This window comes from Zeus faber (assembly GCF_960531495.2).
Source record: "Zeus faber genome assembly, chromosome: 5".
Classification (NCBI taxonomy): Eukaryota; Metazoa; Chordata; class Actinopteri; order Zeiformes; family Zeidae; genus Zeus; species Zeus faber.
Genome location: NC_137192.1, coordinates 37,405,683 through 37,426,690, shown reverse-complemented (window position 1 = coordinate 37,426,690; position 21,008 = coordinate 37,405,683). Strand labels below are relative to the sequence as shown.

The 21,008-nt window shown below is 38.6% G+C and overlaps 1 protein-coding gene across 3 annotated transcripts in view; it reads right to left on the bottom strand.

The window, feature by feature from the left end:
• Positions 1-106: 106 nt before the first annotated feature.
• Positions 107-21,008, bottom strand: part of LOC307230911 (deoxynucleotidyltransferase terminal-interacting protein 1-like) — a 28,483-nt gene continuing 7,581 nt past the window's right edge. For 2 of the 3 annotated variants that reach the window (XM_080001404.1, XM_080001403.1), the window contains 13 exons: positions 19,317-19,362; positions 19,129-19,199; positions 18,852-18,948; positions 17,194-17,292; positions 16,819-16,875; positions 15,362-15,415; positions 15,230-15,285; positions 10,023-10,068; positions 4,109-4,167; positions 3,328-3,388; positions 608-679; positions 442-497; positions 107-361 (listed from right to left, as the gene is read on the bottom strand). In XM_080001404.1, coding sequence (XP_079857530.1) covers positions 232-361; positions 442-497; positions 608-679; positions 3,328-3,388; positions 4,109-4,167; positions 10,023-10,068; positions 15,230-15,285; positions 15,362-15,415; positions 16,819-16,875; positions 17,194-17,292; positions 18,852-18,948; positions 19,129-19,199; positions 19,317-19,361 — 903 coding nt within the window. In that variant the 5' untranslated portion in view covers position 19,362 and the 3' untranslated portion in view covers positions 107-231. The remainder of the gene's footprint in view (positions 362-441; positions 498-607; positions 680-3,327; positions 3,389-4,108; positions 4,168-10,022; positions 10,069-15,229; positions 15,286-15,361; positions 15,416-16,818; positions 16,876-17,193; positions 17,293-18,851; positions 18,949-19,128; positions 19,200-19,316; positions 19,363-21,008) is intronic. The other variant, XM_080001405.1, reaches the window with a different exon arrangement.

Here is a 21,008-nt window from a genome sequence, read left to right as displayed (position 1 = left end):
AGCAACAGAGAGTGTTAAAACACGGGGCACGTGAAATAAAGACGTAAACAGAATATTGACAAGTCAAGCAGGGGGTGCTACATGCTAGGCTAACTGAGAAACAACCTTAAAACCACCATGGAACTTTTATTTCAGTATTTTCAACAACAAAAGCACTTTCTGATCAATAACATAACCCAAATAAAAGTCAAAAAAGTCAAGTCTCCTGATTGGCTGCTGGATCACAGGACCTCAGGGTCGGTTGGCGGCTGGTTGGTTGACCTCTGACCTCTGGGCCTCCATGGCTCTCCTCATCTTGTCCACCATCCAGGAGGGGACGCTGAAGGGCTTCAGCTCGTCCATCTTCAGCTCCGGAGAGTCTCTGCGGGGAGCAAAGCATGATGGGAGTTAAATATATAATTCCAACAGTTATTGATTAGTGATCAGTTTTTAAAAACCTACTTGTACTCCTCAGAGCGGAACAGCTCCTGGATGTCGTCTTCAATCAGCAGGTAGGCCTGACACACACACACACACACACACACACACACTGAGATCATGGAGAGCAGCACTTCAATGACCATGGATTAGACCCGCCCCTCTTTGGCCCCGCCCACATGTGTCTTACCATCTTCCCTCCTGTCGCTCTCATGTGCTGTCGCTCAGACAACCAGTGTTTGTCCTGCGTGTCAGCAGCGTACTAGAAGATAAGGTAAGGTGATAAGGTAAGGTGGTAAGGAGTTAAGGTGATATGCAGGTAAGGTAAGGAGGTAAGGTGGAAAGTTAAGGTAAGGAGGTTATGTCAGGAGTTAAGGTAAGGAGGTAAGGTACGGAGGTTATGTCAGCAGGTAAGGTAAGAAGGTTATGCCAAGAGGTAAGATAAGGAGGGAAGGTAAGGAGGTAAGGTAAGGAGGTAAGGGAAGGAGGTAAGGTGGTAAGTTAAGGAGGTATGGTAAGGAGGTAAGGTAAGGAGGTAAAGTAAGGAGGTAAGGTAAGGAGGTAAGGTGGTTAGTTAAGGTGGTAAGTTAAGGAGGTAAGGTGGTAAGGTAAGGAGGTAAGGTGGTAAGGTAAGGAGTTAAGGTGCTAAGGTAAGGAGTTAAGGTGGTAAGGAGGTATGGTAAGGAGGTAAGGTGGTATGGTAAGGAGTTAAGGAGGTAAGGTAAGGAGGTAAGGTGGTAAGGTAAGGAGGTAAGGTAAGGAGGTAAGGAAACGAGGTAAGGTGGTAAGTTTAGGAGGTAAGGTAAGGAGGTAAGTTAAGGAGGTAAGGTAATGAGGTAAGGTGGTAAGGTAAGGAGGTAAGGTAAGGAGGTAATGTGGTAAGTTAAGGTGGTAAGGAGGTAAGGTAAGGAGGTAAGGTGGTAAGTTAAGGTGGTAAGGAGGTAAGGTGGTAAGTTAAGGTGGTAAGGAGGTAAGGTAAGGAGGTAAGGAGGTAAGGTGGTAAGTTAAGGTGGTAAGGAGGTAAGGTAAGGAGGTAAGGAGGTAAGGTGGTAAGTTAAGGTGGTAAGGAGGTAAGGTATGGAGGTAAGGAGGTAAGGTGGTAAGTTAAGGTGGTAAGGAGGTAAGGTAAGGAGGTAAGGAGGTAAGGTGGTAAGTTAAGGTGGTAAGGAGGTAAGGTATGGAGGTAAGGAGGTAAGGTGGTAAGTTAAGGTGGTAAGGAGGTAAGGTATGGAGGTAAGGAGGTAAGGTGGTAAGTTAAGGTGGTAAGGAGGTAAGGTATGGAGGTAAGGAGGTAAGGTGGTAAGTTAAGGTGGTAAGGAGGTAAGGTATGGAGGTAAGGAGGTAAGGTGGTAAGTTAAGGTGGTAAGGAGGTAAGGAGGTAAGGTGGTAAGTTAAGGTGGTAAGGAGGTAAGGAGGTAAGGTGGTAAGTTAAGGTGGTAAGGAGGTAAGGTATGGAGGTAAGGAGGTAAGGTGGTAAGTTAAGGTGGTAAGGAGGTAAGGAGGTAAGGTGGTAAGTTAAGGTGGTAAGGAGGTAAGGTATGGAGGTAAGGAGGTAAGGTGGTAAGTTAAGGTGGTAAGGAGGTAAGGAGGTAAGGTGGTAAGTTAAGGTGGTAAGGAGGTAAGGTGGTAAGTTAAGGTGGTAAGGAGGTAAGGAGGTAAGGTGGTAAGTTAAGGTGGTAAGGAGGTACGGAGGTAAGGTGGTAAGTTAAGGTGGTAAGGAGGTAAGGTATGGAGGTAAGGAGGTAAGGTGGTAAGTTAAGGTGGTAAGGAGGTAAGGTATGGAGGTAAGGAGGTAAGGTGGTAAGTTAAGGTGGTAAGGAGGTAAGGAGGTAAGGTGGTAAGTTAAGGTGGTAAGGAGGTAAGGAGGTAAGGTGGTAAGTTAAGGTGGTAAGGAGGTAAGGTATGGAGGTAAGTTAAGGTGGTAAGGAGGTAAGGTGGTAAGTTAAGGTGGTAAGGAGGTAAGGAGGTAAGGTGGTAAGTTAAGGTGGTAAGGAGGTAAGGAGGTAAGGTGGTAAGTTAAGGTGGTAAGGAGGTAAGGAGGTAAGGTGGTAAGTTAAGGTGGTAAGGAGGTAAGGAGGTAAGGTGGTAAGTTAAGGTGGTAAGGAGGTAAGGTGGTAAGTTAAGGTGGTAAGTTAAGGTGGTAAGGAGGTAAGGAGGTAAGGTGGTAAGTTAAGGTGGTAAGGAGGTAAGGAGGTAAGGTGGTAAGTTAAGGTGGTAAGGAGGTAAGGTGGTAAGTTAAGGTGGTAAGGAGGTAAGGTATGGAGGTAAGGAGGTAAGTTAAGGTGGTAAGGAGGTAAGGAGGTAAGGTGGTAAGTTAAGGTGGTAAGGAGGTAAGGAGGTAAGGTGGTAAGTTAAGGTGGTAAGGAGGTAAGGAGGTAAGGTGGTAAGTTAAGGTGGTAAGGAGGTAAGGTATGGAGGTAAGGAGGTAAGGTGGTAAGTTAAGGTGGTAAGGAGGTAAGGTATGGAGGTAAGGAGGTAAGGTGGTAAGTTAAGGTGGTAAGGAGGTAAGGAGGTAAGGTGGTAAGTTAAGGTGGTAAGGAGGTAAGGAGGTAAGGTGGTAAGTTAAGGTGGTAAGGAGGTAAGGTGGTAAGTTAAGGTGGTAAGGAGGTAAGGAGGTAAGGTGGTAAGTTAAGGTGGTAAGGAGGTTCTAAATCTGGTTCATTTTGTTGACAACCTTGGTGTGTGGGTGATGCAGCAACATTGTGCTACTTCCTGTTTGTCACTACTTCCTGCTCCGTATGTTTGAATCGAAGATGAACCACGAGGCGTCAGCGACATCCGGCTTCTAACGACACCTCAACTGTGTCCGTGGCTGCAGCGCTTCTTCTGTTCCACACCCTTCCAGACCATCATCATCATCATAATAATAATAATAATAATAATAATAAAAAAGAGGCGTGGCAGGTTCACCTTGAACAGATCAGTGTGTTTGATGTAGATTCTTCCTCTGGTTCCTCCCATTCCCAGCGCTCTGAAAGACAACATCACCATGACAACATCCCATCACCATGACGACAACATCACATCACCATGATGACAGGACGTCACCATGACGACCGCATCCCCATGACGACAACATCACCATGATGACATCACCATGACGGCAACATCACATCACCATGATGACAACATCACCATGATGACAGGACGTCACCATGACGACAACATCACCATGATGACAGGACGTCACCATGACGACCGCATCACCATGACGACAACATCACCATGATGACATCACCATGACCACAACATCACATCACCATGACGGCAACATCACATCACCATGATGACAACATCACCATGATGACAGGACGTCACCATGACGACCGCATCACCATGACGACAACATCACCATGATGACATCACCATGACCACAACATCACATCACCATGACGGCAACATCACATCACCATGACGGCAACATCACATCACCATGACGGCAACATCACATCACCATGATGGCAACATCACATCACCATGACGGCAACATCACATCACCATGACGGCAACATCACATCACCATGATGGCAACATCACATCACCATGACGGCAACATCACATCACCATGACGGCAACATCACATCACCATGACGGCAACATCACGTCATCATGACCACGAGACACGACACTGGAAACGCATAACTTCCTGTTTCACAGCAGGATACAGGAAGTGATTGACAGTGTTACTGACTTGTTTGCTCTGGATCCGAGGACGAAGGTGCTCTGCTCCGTCAGACGCTCCGGGTCCCACTGGAACCACATGGCACAGATCATACGTTATATATTAAAGGTTATATATCATACGTTATAAATTGAAGGTTATATATCATACGTTATATATATTATAGTTTATAGCTCATACATTATATATTGAAGGTTATATATCATACGTTATAAATTGAAGGTTATATATCATACGTTATATATTGAAGGTTATATATCATACATTATATATTGAAGGTTATATATCATACATTATATATTGAAGGTTATATATCATACATTATATATTATAGTTTATAGATCATACATTATACATTAAAGGTTATATATCATACGTTATATATTGAAGGTTATATATCATACATTATATATTGAAGGTTATATATCATACATTATATATTATAGTTTATAGATCATACATTATACATTAAAGGTTATATATCATACGTTATATATTGAAGGTTATATTTTATACATTATAAATTGAAGGTTATATATCATACATTATATATTATAGTTTATAGATCATACATTATAAATTGAAGGTTATATATCATACATTATATATTATAGTTTATAGATCATACATTATACATTAAAGGTTATATATCATACGTTATATATTGAAGGTTATATATCATACATTATATATTATAGTTTATAGATCATACATTATACATTAAAGGTTATATATCATACGTTATATATTGAAGGTTATATATCATACATTATATATTGAAGGTTATATATCATACATTATATATTATAGTTTATAGATCATACATTATACATTAAAGGTTATATATCATACGTTATATATTGAAGGTTATATTTTATACATTATAAATTGAAGGTTATATATCATACATTATATATTATAGTTTATAGATCATACATTATAAATTGAAGGTTATATATCATACATTATATATTATAGTTTATAGATCATACATTATACATTAAAGGTTATATATCATACGTTATATATTGAAGGTTATATATCATACATTATACATTAAAGGTTATATATCATACGTTATATATTATAGTTTATAGATCATACATTATACATTGAAGGTTATATATCATACGTTATATATTGAAGGTTATATATTATACATTATAAATTGAAGGTTATATATCATACATTATATATTGAAGGTTATATATCATACGTTATATATATTATAGTTTATAGCTCATACATTATATATTGAAGGTTATATATCATACGTTATATATTGAAGGTTATATATCATACGTTATATATTGAAGGTTATATATCATACATTATATATTGAAGGTTATATATCATACGTTATATATTGAAGGTTATATATCATACATTATATATTGAAGGTTATATATCATACATTATATATTATAGTTTATAGATCATACATTATAAATTGAAGGTTATATATCATACATTATACATTGAAGGTTATATATCATACGTTATATATTGAAGGTTATATATCATACATTATATATTGAAGGTTATATATCATACGTTATATATTGAAGGTTATATATCATACATTATATATTGAAGGTTATATATCATACATTATATATTATAGTTTATAGATCATACATTATAAATTGAAGGTTATATATCATACATTATAAATTGAAGGTTATATATCATACATTATACATTGAAGGTTATATATCATACATTATATATTGAAGGTTATATATCATACATTATATATTATAGTTTATAGATCATACATTATACATTGAAGGTTATATATCATACGTTATATATTAAAGGTTATATATCATACATTATATATTATAGTTTATAGATCATACATTATACATTGAAGGTTATATATCATACATTATACATTGAAGGTTATATATCATACATTATATATTATAGTTTATAGATCATACATTATACATTGAAGGTTATATATCATACATTATAAATTGAAGGTTATATATCATACATTATACATTGAAGGTTATATATCATACATTATAAATTGAAGGTTATATATCATACATTATACATTGAAGGTTATATATCATACGTTATATATTGAAGGTTATATATCATACATTATACATTGAAGGTTATATATCATACATTATATATTGAAGGTTATATATCATACGTTATATATTGAAGGTTATATATCATACGTTATATATTGAAGGTTATATATTATACATTATATGTTGAAGGTTATATATCATACATTATACATTGAAGGTTATATATCATACGTTATATATTGAAGGTTATATATTATACATTATATGTTGAAGGTTATATATCATACATTATACATTGAAGGTTATATATCATACGTTATATATTGAAGGTTATATATCATACATTATATATTGAAGGTTATATATCATACATTATATATTGAAGGTTATATATCATACATTATATATTGAAGGTTATATATCATACGTTATATATTGAAGGTTATATATCATACATTATATATTATAGTTTATAGATCATACATTATAAATTGAAGGTTATATATCATACATTATATATTATAGTTTATAGATCATACATTATACATTAAAGGTTATATATCATACGTTATATATTGAAGGTTATATATCATACATTATACATTAAAGGTTATATATCATACGTTATATATTATAGTTTATAGATCATACATTATACATTGAAGGTTATATATCATACGTTATATATTGAAGGTTATATATTATACATTATAAATTGAAGGTTATATATCATACATTATATATTGAAGGTTATATATCATACGTTATATATATTATAGTTTATAGCTCATACATTATATATTGAAGGTTATATATCATACGTTATATATTGAAGGTTATATATCATACGTTATATATTGAAGGTTATATATCATACATTATATATTGAAGGTTATATATCATACGTTATATATTGAAGGTTATATATCATACATTATATATTGAAGGTTATATATCATACATTATATATTATAGTTTATAGATCATACATTATAAATTGAAGGTTATATATCATACATTATACATTGAAGGTTATATATCATACGTTATATATTGAAGGTTATATATCATACATTATATATTGAAGGTTATATATCATACGTTATATATTGAAGGTTATATATCATACATTATATATTGAAGGTTATATATCATACATTATATATTGAAGGTTATATATCATACATTATATATTATAGTTTATAGATCATACATTATAAATTGAAGGTTATATATCATACATTATAAATTGAAGGTTATATATCATACATTATACATTGAAGGTTATATATCATACATTATATATTGAAGGTTATATATCATACATTATATATTATAGTTTATAGATCATACATTATACATTGAAGGTTATATATCATACGTTATATATTAAAGGTTATATATCATACATTATATATTATAGTTTATAGATCATACATTATACATTGAAGGTTATATATCATACATTATACATTGAAGGTTATATATCATACATTATATATTATAGTTTATAGATCATACATTATACATTGAAGGTTATATATCATACATTATAAATTGAAGGTTATATATCATACATTATACATTGAAGGTTATATATCATACATTATAAATTGAAGGTTATATATCATACATTATACATTGAAGGTTATATATCATACATTATACATTGAAGGTTATATATCATACATTATATATTGAAGGTTATATATCATACGTTATATATTGAAGGTTATATATCATACATTATACATTGAAGGTTATATATCATACATTATATATTGAAGGTTATATATCATACGTTATATATTGAAGGTTATATATCATACGTTATATATTGAAGGTTATATATTATACATTATATGTTGAAGGTTATATATCATACATTATACATTGAAGGTTATATATCATACGTTATATATTGAAGGTTATATATTATACATTATATGTTGAAGGTTATATATCATACATTATACATTGAAGGTTATATATCATACGTTATATATTGAAGGTTATATATTATACATTATATGTTGAAGGTTATATATCATACGTTATATATTATAGTTTATAGCTCATACGTTATATATTGAACTGTACTGCCCAGGACAGGCGGGCCCTGCAGAGGGTGGTGCGTTCAGCTGAACGTACCACTGGAACTACCCTCCCCCCCTTGCAGGAGTTATACACCAGGAGGTGTAGCAGCAGAGCTGCAGGATCATGAAGGATCCTCATCACCCCAACAACGGACTGTTCCAGCTGCTGCGGTCAGGCAAGCGCCTCCGCAGTCACACAGCGAGAACAGAGAGACTGAGACGGAGTTTCTTCCCTCAAGCCATTAGAACTGTCAACGCTGACCTCACCAGGGGTCCTAACTGAGCCATGCACTAGGCTCCACTACCTACTGTACTGTATGTAGCATACTGTACCGCATACTGTGTCACTGTTCAGGGTTGTTCGTGATGCCGTATTGCTGCGCCGTACTGTTGTATACTGTGCTGTATTATCCCAAACACTACCTCACACTATTCACATTCACATGCCACTTTAACTCACATGCCACTTTAAATGCACATATCTGTACATACATAGCCATATTCCTTCTATCTATTCCATTTTATTTTTATTGTATTTTATTCTATATATTTTTATCTTATTCTATAAGTATTCAACTTACTGTATTACGTTTTTGGAGTCAGTAAGTCGGTCTATTAGAAAGGAATTTTTTACTTTTATTTATTTTTTTTCCTAGGACATATTGTGTGTTATCACCGGGTGCGTTGCATTACATTTCACTGCATATATGTATGAAAGTATGTATATGTATGTGACAAATAAAAAAATCTTGAATCTTGAATATATCATTTGTTATATATTAAAGGTTATATATCATACGTTATATATTGAAGGCTATATATCATACGTTATATATTATAGTTTCTAGCTCATACGTTATATATTGAAGGTTATATATCATACGTTATATATTATAGTTTATAGCGCATACATTATATATTGAAGGTTATATATCATACGTTATATATTAAAGGTTATATATCATACATTATATATTGAAGGTTATATATCATACATTATATATTATAGTTTATAGCTCATACGTTATATATTGAAGGTTATATATAATAAGTTATATATTGAAGGTTATATATCATACATTATATATTGAAGGTTATATGTCATACATTATATATTAAGGGATATATATCTCATAGATTTTGTATTATAGTTTATATATTACGGGTAATTTATCATAGATTATATATGAAAGGTTATATATCAGATTATATATTAGAGTTTATACATCATACATTATATATTGTAGTTTATACATCATACATTATAGTTTAAATATCAGATTATATATTATAGTTTATATATTACAGATCATATATTATAGATTATATATTATCATTTAAACATCATAGATTATATATTACAGGTTATATATCATAGATTATTATAGTTTCCATATCATACATTAAATATTACAGGATATATGTCGTAGATTTTGTATTATAGTTTATATATTACAGGTTATATATCATAGATTATATATTGAAGGTTATATATCATACATTATATATTAGAGGTTTTATATATAATAGATTATACATTATAGTTTATCTATCAGATCATATATTACAGGATATATATATATATATATATATATATATATATATATATATATATATATATATATATATATATATCTCTCATAGATTTTATATTGCAGGTTATATATCATAGATTCTGTCTTAAAGGTTATATATCATAGATTCTATATTACAGGTTATATATGATAGCTTGTATATTACAGGTTATATAGGATAGTTTATAGATATTTATCTCACCTTGGGTCCTTCTCTCCTGATGGGCTCTGAGGTTTTGGGTTTGGAACTGGGAACAGAACATGAAGCTTCAATAAATGAAAGTTAAAATAACACACAGCATAGACGAGCCCACACTGCCCACCTGGCGGAGGCACTCCACGAGGTGCACCACCCACACCAGGAAAGCAGCCGGGTCTGATGGTGTACTTATGCATAATCCCTGCATGTCTCAAATCCACCACCATTGTGCCCGTTCCCAAAAATCCTGTGGTAACCTGTCCCCATGACGATGAGGCTCACCCTCACCACATCCAAGACCCCGCCCAGCTGATCGCTCATCTGGAAAGACAGGATGCTCTAACACCATCACACCCACCCAGCTGGTTGACAAACTCCACCCACGAGGACTGACTCCCTCCATATGCAACTGGATACTAGATGTCTTCATCAACTGCCCCCAGACTGTCAGACTGGGCAAGGACACATCCTGCACCATCACCCAGATCACCACGCCCCGCAGGGCGGAGCCCACTCCTCCATGCACTCTGCACGCCCAACTGCCAAATCGGGCTCAATTCCATTTTACTTTAATTTTAAGGTCAAGATTCCATTTCCCGATTTAAATGGCGATGCCATTGTCGAGCCATATTTACACATAGTTCCCGGTAAATTACTGGGATAACTTTCCTGGCACCGCAACTGACTTCCACTATTTACACATGCAGCTACATTTTCACACATGATATGATAACGCCAGAAACGATAAGGCAAGGCACAGTCCAGAAGCAGCCACCGGGTGTGGTCGCAGCTCATTCACTGCCCTGAACACAGAGGATGTTTGTCGACTGAGCTCAATATAACCACAGTGTGATAAACAGCACCACAACCAATACAGCGAGAACCCAGACCAGCTGGTGATTTCCAAGCTCCAATTAAACGCTCATTTCAATAAGAATCGTCACTCCTATAATGCCAAGCCAACACACATCCAACACACACTCAACACATACCCAACAAAAACCATTCAACACACACACACACATCATTCAACATACAACACACACATCATTCAACACACACACACACATCATTCAACATACAACACACACATCATTCAACAAACAACACACACATCATTCAACACACACACACACATCATTCAACATACAACACACACATCATTCAACAAACAACACACACATCATTCAACACACACACACACATCATTCAACATACAACACACACATCATTCAACACACACACACACATCATTCAACATACAACACACACATCATTCAACAAACAACACACACATCATTCAACACACAGATCATTCAACACACAATACACATCATTCAACACACAGATCATTCAACACACAATACACATAATTCAACACACAATTCATTCAACACACATCGCTCCCTCTCTGTCACCACACCTTGACTCTACTTTTGCGGCTGATGCTTTTTTCCATCCTTGTTGTTAGTTGTATTTTATTGCTAATTGTATTTATACTTTATAATCTCATTCGTGTCTATTAATTCTTTGTAAATATGTGTGAAGTGAATACAAATGCACCATTTCAGGTTGATGCAATTGCAATGTTGTTGTGCTTGCACAATGACAATAAAGATATTGATCTACTGACTCAATATTGACCTTAATCCAGACGTCTTCAGCCATTTAACTTTCTCTTAGATCATGTGAATATTTTTTTATCCAAATTCCCTGTCATTTCCTGTTATTACATTAATATCATGACACTGTTATTACATTATTAAAATATAATATAAATAAAAATTGTTGTATATACAGTATAGTAAAATACATATATAGTATATATAGCAAACTACATATAAACATATATAGTAAACTACATTTATAGTATATACAGTAAACTACATACTGTATATAGTTCATATATTAAAGTACATATATAGTACATACAATACATCAAACTAAATATATAGTAATATACTATATAGTAAATGACATATAGTATATATATAGTAAACTACATATATCGTATATATATTGTTAACAAAGTATAAATTATATATAGTAAACTACATCTATTGTATATATCGTAAACTAAATATATAGTATATAAAGTAAACTACATATATAGTATATATAGTAAACAACATATGTGACCCACCGCGTACTTTAGGGTCATTTAGCGGCTTCCGACTTTTTTTCCAGAGCTTCCAAACAAGGTGTCACTTGTGCAAATCAAGCAAATATTTTTAAAGATATGACTTGTTAATGACAAAGGTGTGGCAAACCGTGTTTCTGAGATAATTGCCTCCAAAGTTTTACTCACACCAGCTTCATTCACCTCCAAGAATGCAAATGGGGTTGGCGGACAAATAAAGCCTCATGGCTACTTAACATACTACTTTTAAAAAAAACTTTTATTCAACAGTAAGAATATACATATTTTATAAAAGTGGAATTATTTTGGAGTTTTAAAAGTACGGACAACACAACAAAATTTAGAGTCTATCAATAATATGAGTCTTAGAAAATCTGAAAATCTCTCACCAACCTCAACAGACTTCATCACGTCATCAACTTCTTCCATTGTAACGGAATCATCGGTCTCTGTTTGAAATGTTCTCCAAGTCCGGAGTAATATCAGGTTCAGCGACGTTGACGTTCTCTGCGTCACTGTCGGAGAACTGACTATCATCGCGGAAAATGAAGTCCAGTACGTGCTGCTAACACTGACTTGGATCTATTGCACTGGTCAGATTAAGGTTAAGATTAGGCGATTGTGGTGCCGCCCCCTGCAGTCGCCTGCGCCGGCGCTCCGGTTGACTTTTGCACATTTTAGTATTTTTTTCAGTTTTTATCATAATGTACGCAAAAAAAGCATCGGCAGTTACCTCATACGACAACATTTCCCTAAACGAACAACTCTGGGACTTTTTATCCGTGGAAGCAGAGTGGCTGGCAGAAATCCTACGCGGGAAGACGCTCAACAACAACAACAAAAATGGAGCCGCTGTTCCACGAGCGGGCCCACGGAGGAAGCACCGAGGTAAACGAGGTCAGAGGACGCAACCTTACCGTCCACCTCTGCCAAGCATCCTTCTTGCTTAATTCCAGTTCCTGGAGAACAAGATGGATGAACTTCGAGCGAGGATTCAATTCCAGCGAGACACGAGGAACCGTTGCGTCCTCTGTCTGATGGAAACATAGTTGAACCCACTGGTGCCGGATGAAGCCATACGTCCAGCCGAGGCCTTCTCCGTGTTCCGCGGCGACAGAACGGGGGAGTCGTGGAAATCCAAAGGTGAAGGCGTCTGCCTCATGGTAAACAACCGCTGGTGTAACGCCAACAACACAAAGTTTCTTTCCCACTCCTGCTCGCCGAACCTGGAACAGCTGACCATCCTATGCCGTCCATTTTATCTCCCCCGGGAATTTAGCACGGTCATCATCACCGCCGTTTATATCCCACCGCAAGCAGATACCGACACAGCACTGTGGGACCTGTACGATGTGTTGTGCGGATTTAAAAACAAACATCCCGACGCGGCTGTGGTGGTGACTGGGGACTTTAACAGGGCGAACCTTAAAAAAGTTCTGCTAAATTTCCACCAAAACACATCACGTGTGCCACCAGGGGAGACAGAACTCTGGACCATTATTACACACCGTACAAGAACGGATACAAGACCGTCTCGCTCCCTGCTTTTGGGAAATCTGACCACGCCACGATCTCGCTGGTTCCCGTTTACAGGCCTCTGATCGCGCGAGAACTGGTGGTGACGAGGGAAGTGAAGCGGTGGACGGACCAATCAGAGGCTGCGCTTCAGGACGCTCTGACTGATGTAGACTGGGACATGTTCCAAACAAGTTCAAGTGACGTCAGCGAGTTTACGGAGGTGGCAGTATGTTTTGTGACTACGCTAGCAGATAGCATCATTCCCACGGTGAAAGTTCGGATATTTCCAAACCAGAAACCGTGGGTTGATAAATCCATCCGCTGCGCTCTGAATGCGCGTACAGCCGCTTACAACGACAGTCTTGGATCCAGAAATATGGACAATTACAAAGTGGCGTCTTACAATCTGTGGAGGGCGGTGAAGGACGCTAAACGAGCGTACAGAGAGACCGTGGAGCTACAGATGGAGGGGGGGACACAACGGACTGTTTCAGCTGCTGTGGTCAGGCAAGCGCCTCAGCAGTCACACAGCGAGAACAGAGAGACTGAGACGGAGTTTTTTCCTGCAAGCCATTAGAACTGTCAATGCTGACCTCTCCAGGGGTCCTCATTGAGCCATTAGAAAGAAAATTTTCCTAGGACATATTGTGTGTTATCACCGGGTGCGTTGCATTACATTTCACTGCATAAATGTATGAAAGTATGTATATGTATGTGACGAATAAACCTCTTGAATCTTGAATCTTGAATCAAGGTCTGAGATATGATTCAGAGCTTCCTCCACCCGCTTCACGTAATCCATAACGATACAGAGAAGAACATTTTCACAGACAAGTGAAACCGGAGCCTCGCCTTGTTTACGTAAGTGACGTTGACGTTTGTACACGCCCACTCCACAATGATGTCTCCGTGTGTGTGTAAAAGTAGTACAATTTAAAGGTTGAACTCTATCAAAACGGTTTCATATTGTGACTTGACATCACATGGAATATGGATGAATGATCATCACCTGGACGCTCGCTTTAAAGGAAACCATCAATCTGCGTTGTTCAGCACTGTTCTGCGTCTCAGTAAGGGAACTGTGTTTCCCCATGTCATCTAACAGGAATATTTAACTCCACGGTTTAACATTTTTATACTATTTATAAATCAAACTCGGTTTTGAAAATACGTTGAGAGATAAAATAACCCACAAAGGAACACGAATTTGGAAAAGTCGCATTTTCCTTCAAGAAAGGTTTTTTCAACTTAGGTGGCTGCTCCTGGCCATTTTAGAAATGCGTGAGATGGCGGCTTTTGCTGTGGTGGGTCACATATATAGTATACATAGTTAACGACTTATATAGTATATATAGGAAACTACAAATATAGTGTATATAGTAAACTACATATATAGTATATATAGGAAACTACATATATAGTATATACAGTAAACTACATACTGTATATAGTACATATAGTAAAGTACATATATAGTATATATAGTCACTACATATATAGAATATATAGTAAACTACTTAAACATATATCGTAAACAGCTGGTTACGCTCACCCTGCAAAGGTCAAAGGTCGATCGGAGCCTGATGGGGCACAGGGTCGGCCCTTCCTCTGCAACACACACAAACACGTAAGAGGTGAACATGGTAGCAGCGCTAAAGGTCAAGGGTCAAAGGATCTAAGGTACCTTCTTGAGGATGGGGCTCCCTCGACTGGAGTCCTCCTCGTTCTGTCTGGACCTCTGGAACGATGGAACAGAGGGATGAGGAGAGGAGGAACAGAGGGAGGAGGAGAGAAGGAACAGAGGGAGGAGGAGAGAAGGAACAGAGGGATGAGGAGAGAAGGAACAGAGGGAGGAGGAGAGGGTTGAGGTTTAAGGTGAAGAACAGAGAGAGCAGGATAAGAGAAACAGAGGGAGGAGGAGAAGAGGAACAGAGGGAGGAGAGGAGGAACAGAGGGAGGAGGAGAGAAGGAACAGAGGGAGGAGGAGAGAAGGAACAGAGGGATGAGGAGAGAAGGAACAGAGGGAGGAGGAGAGGGTTGAGGTTTAAGGTGAGGAACAGAGAGAGCAGGATAAGAGAAACAGAGGGAGGAGGAGAAGAGGAACAGAGGGAGGAGAGGAGGAACAGAGGAAGAGAAGAGGAAAAGAGGGAGGAGGACAGGGAGGAGGGAACAGAGGGATGAGGGGAGAAGGAACAAAGAGAGCAGGAGAAGAGGAACAGGGGGAGGAGGAGACGGGGAACAGAGGGAGGAGGAGAGGGAAAGGAAAAGAGGGATGAGGAGGAGGAGAGGGAGGAGGGAAAAGGGATGAGGAGAAGAACAGAGGGAGCAGGAGAGGAGGAACAGAGGGATGAGGAGAGGAGGAACAGAGGAATGAGGAGGAGAGGAACAGAGGAATGAGGAGGAACAGAGGAATGAGGAGGAGAGGAACAGAGGGAGCAAGAGAAGAGGAACAGACGGAGCAGGAGAGGGAGAGAAACAGAGGGAGGAGTAGGAAAGGAACAGAGGAAGGAGGAGCAGAGGAAAAGAGGGAGGAGGAGGAGGAGAGAGAAAAGAGGGGGCAGGAGAGGGACAGAGGGAGGAGGAGGAGAGGAAAAGAAGGAGGAGGAGGAGGAGAGAGAAAAGAGGGGGGAGGAGAGGGACAGAGGAAGGAGGAGGAGAGGAAAAGAGGGAGGAGGAGGAGGAGAGAGAAAAGAGGGGGCAGGAGAGGGACAGAGGGAGGAGGAGGAGAGGAAGAGAGGGAGGAGGAGAGGGAAAAAGGGAGGAGGAAGGAAAAGAGGAAAAGAGGGAGGAGAAGAGGGACAGAGGGAGGAGGAGGAGGAGAGAAAAGAGGGGGCAGGAGAGGGACAGAGGGAGGAGGAGGAGAGGAAGAGAGGGAGGAGGAGGAGGAGAGAGAAAAGAGGGGGCAGGAGAGGGACAGAGGGAGGAGGAGGAGAGGAAGAGAGGGAGGAGGAGAGGGAAAAAGGGAGGAGGAAGGAAAAGAGGAAAAGAGGGAGGAGAAGAGGGACAGAGGGAGGAGGAGGAGGAGAGAAAAGAGGGGGCAGGAGAGGGACAGAGGGAGGAGGAGGAGAGGAAGAGAGGGAGGAGGAGGAGGAGAGAGAAAAGAGGGGGGAGGAGAGGGACAGAGGGAGGAGTGTTAGCTACCTTAGCGTTAGCGTCTGGAGCGGGTCGCGGCTTCACTTCAGGAAACATCTGCTTGGCCTGGGGTGGGGCGGTTGGGTAGCTGGTTACTAGATAGCTGTGGCTAGTTAGGCTTGACTAGTTAACCATGGCTAGATAACTGTAACTAGTTAGCCATGAGTAATTAGCCAATAATAGTTAGCCGTGGCTAGTTAGCTGTGGCAAGTTAGTCTTGACTAGTTAACTGTGACGAGTTATCCATGGCTAGTTAGCCATGACTTGTTAACCGTGACTTGTTACCTGTGACTAGTTAGCCGGGACTAGTTTGTTATGGCTAGTTAGTCGAGACTAGTAAGCTGGGACTAATGAGCCAGGACTAGTTAGGCCTGTAAGCCTCACATGCTCCAGAGCACTGCGGTACGCTTCCCGGACGAGCTGCTCTGTGGGGATCTCATCTCCAACGTTCTCCTTCACGTTCTCCGCCGCTTTGTCGAAAAACTGAGGGAGAAACAGGAAGCTCCATTTGGTTTCTGATCCTGGAGAGTTGCTGCTTTTAATCTGAACAGCTGAGTTGGCAGCTTGGAACAAAGATTGCAAAACATGGACAATGAAATACCAGTTTATAGTCAATAGCACCCTAGTAACCTAATGACCTCGTAACTAGCACCCTAGTAACCTAATGACCTCGTAACTAGCACCCTGGTAACCTAATGACCTAGTAACTAGCACCCTAGAAACCTAATTACCTAGTAACAAGCATTCAATTAACCCGATGACCTAGTAGCAAGCACCCTAGTAACAAGCACCCTAGTAACCTAATGGCCGAGTAACAAGCACCCTATTAACCTATTGACCTAGTAACTAGCACCCTAGTGACCTAATAACGAGCACCCTATTAACCGAATGACCTCGTAGCAAGCACCCTATTAACCTAATGACCTAATAACTAGCACACTAGTAAATAGCAGCATAGGCACCTAATGACCTAGTAACTAACACCCTCATAACTAGCAACCTAGTAACCTAATGACCTAGTAAATTCCACCCTTGTAACACAATGACCTAGCCACTAGCACCCTAGTAACCAAATTACCTAGTAGCTAGCACCATAGTAACCAAATGACCTAGTAACAAGCACCCTAGTAACCTAATGACATTGTAACAAGCAGCCCAGTAACCTAATGACCTAATAACCTTCACACTACTAACTAGCATCATAGGCACCTAATGGCCTAGTAAATTACACCTGAGTAACCTAGTGAACTAGTAACTACCACCGTAGTAACATAATGATCTAGTAAATAGCACCCTTGTGACCTAATGACCTAGTAACTACCACCACAAAAACATAATGACCTTGTAAATAGCACCCTTGTGACCTAATGACCTAGTAACTACCACTCTTGTAACCTAATGACCTTGCAACTAGCACCCTGGGACTGCGTGACCTAGTAACTAGCACCCTTATAACCAAATGACCTAGTAACAAGCACCCTAGTAACCGAATGACCTAGTTACAAGCATCCTAGTTACCTAATGACCTAGTCAAAACCACACTAGTAACTAACATCATAGTAACCTAATAACCTGCTTACTAACACCCTTGTAACTAGCACCCGAGTAACCTAATGACCTAGCAACTAGCACCCGAGTGACCTTGTAACTACCACGCTAGTAACCCAATGACCGAGCAACTACCAACCTAGAAACCTTATGATCAGGTAACTAGCACCCTACAAACCTGATGACTGAGTAACTAACACCTTAGTAACCTAATGACCTAGTAACTAACGCCCTAGCAACATAATGAACTAGTTCCTAGCACCCTAGTTCCCAGTATCCTAGTTTTTAGAACCCTAGTTCCCAGTACCCAAGTTCCTAGCAACCTAGTTCCAAGCACCCTATTTCCCAATACCCTAGTTCGTAGCACCCGAGTTCCCAGCACCCTAGTTCCTAGCACCCAAGTTCCCAGTACCCTTGTTCCTAACAACCTAGTTGCCAGTACCCTTGTGTCCCAGGAGGAACTTCCTGCCCACAGGGTCTAGGTGCACCCTCACCTTCTGGTACTTCCTGAAAACCTCCATGATGTCCTGGTTGAAGCTGGGCTGCAGCACGGCCCTCAGCAGGTCCATGGAGACCAGGGGGTCTGTGAAGCTGTACATGTACACAGGTATACATGTCCACAGGTATACAAGTCCACAGGTATACATGTCCACAGGTATACATGTCCACAGGTATACATGTACACAGGTATACATGTCCACAGGTATACAAGTCCACAGGTATACATGTCCACAGGTATACATGTCCACAGGTGGCCTGGAGGATATTCACCTCAACGCCGTGTGCGAGCGACGACCTCGGCGCTGAACCTGACGGTGCTTTATCATCAGGTTCCAAGGGTTCTGATGGAGAGAGACGGACTGTGAACTATCCTGGTGTGTATTATAGTAGTATATTACTAGTAGTACAATTGTAGTATATAATCATATCATCTGTTAAATAAAAAAAACAGTGTTTACCTGGTGACTCCCAGAAGGCTGCTCCCAGGCCCGGTGCGCTCCCATGCTAGAAACCAGTAAGACATACACTAACTGGAAACCAGTAAGACACACACTAACTGGAAACCACTAAGACATCCACTAACTGGAAACCAGTAAGATATACACTAACTGGAAACCACTAAGACATCCACTAACTGGAAACCACTAAGACATCCACTAACTGGAAACCAGTAAGATATACACTAACTGGAAACCACTAAGACATCCACTAACTGGAAACCACTAAGATATACACTAACTGGAAACCAGTAAGACACACACTAACTGGAAACCAGTAAGACACACACTAACTGGAAACCAGTAAGACACACAATAACTGGAAACCAGTAAGACACACACTAACTGGAAACCAGTAAGACACACACTAACTGGAAACCAGTAAGACACAGACTAACTGGAAACCACTAAGACACACACTAACTGGAAACCACTAAGACACACACTAACTGGAAACCACTAAGACATACACTAACTGGAAACCACTAAGACATAGTTTACTGGAAACCAATAAGATATACACTAACTGGAAACCACTAAGACATACACTAACTGGAAACCACTAAGACATACACTAACTGGAAACCAGTAAGATCTACACTAACTGGAAACCAGTAAGATCTACACTAACTGGAAACCAGTAAGATCTACACTAACTGGAAACCAGTAAGACACACACTAACTGGAAACCACTAAGACATCCACTAACTGGAAACCACTAAGATATACACTAACTGGAAACCACTAAGACATCCACTAACTGGAAACCACTAAGACATCCACTAACTGGAAACCAGTAAGATATACACTAACTGGAAACCACTAAGACATCCACTAACTGGAAACCACTAAGACATCCACTAACTGGAAACCACTAAGATATACACTAACTGGAAACCAGTAAGACACACACTAACTGGAAACCAGTAAGACACACACTAACTGGAAACCAGTAAGACACACAATAACTGGAAACCAGTAAGACACACACTAACTGGAAACCAGTAAGACACACACTAACTGGAAACCAGTAAGACACAGACTAACTGGAAACCACTAAGACACACACTAACTGGAAACCACTAAGACACACACTAACTGGAAACCACTAAGACATACACTAACTGGAAACCACTAAGACATAGTTTACTGGAAACCAATAAGATATACACTAACTGGAAACCACTAAGACATACACTAACTGGAAACCACTAAGACATACACTAACTGGAAACCAGTAAGATCTACACTAACTGGAAACCAGTAAGATCTACACTAACTGGAAACCAGTAAGATCTACACTAACTGGAAACCAGTAAGATCTACACTAACTGAAAACCAGTAAGATCTACACTAACTGGAAACCAGTAAGATCTACACTAACTGGAAACCAGTAAGATATACACTAACTGGAAACCAGTAAGACATACACTAACTGGAAACCAGTAAGTCACACACTAACTGGAAACCAGTAAGACATACACTAACTGGAAACCAGTCAGACACACACAAACTGGAAACCAGTAAGATATACACTAACTGGAAACCACTAATATATACACTAACTGGAAACCAGTAAGATACACACTAACTGGAAACCACTAAGATATACACTAACTGGAAACCGGTAAGATATACACTAACTGGAAACCG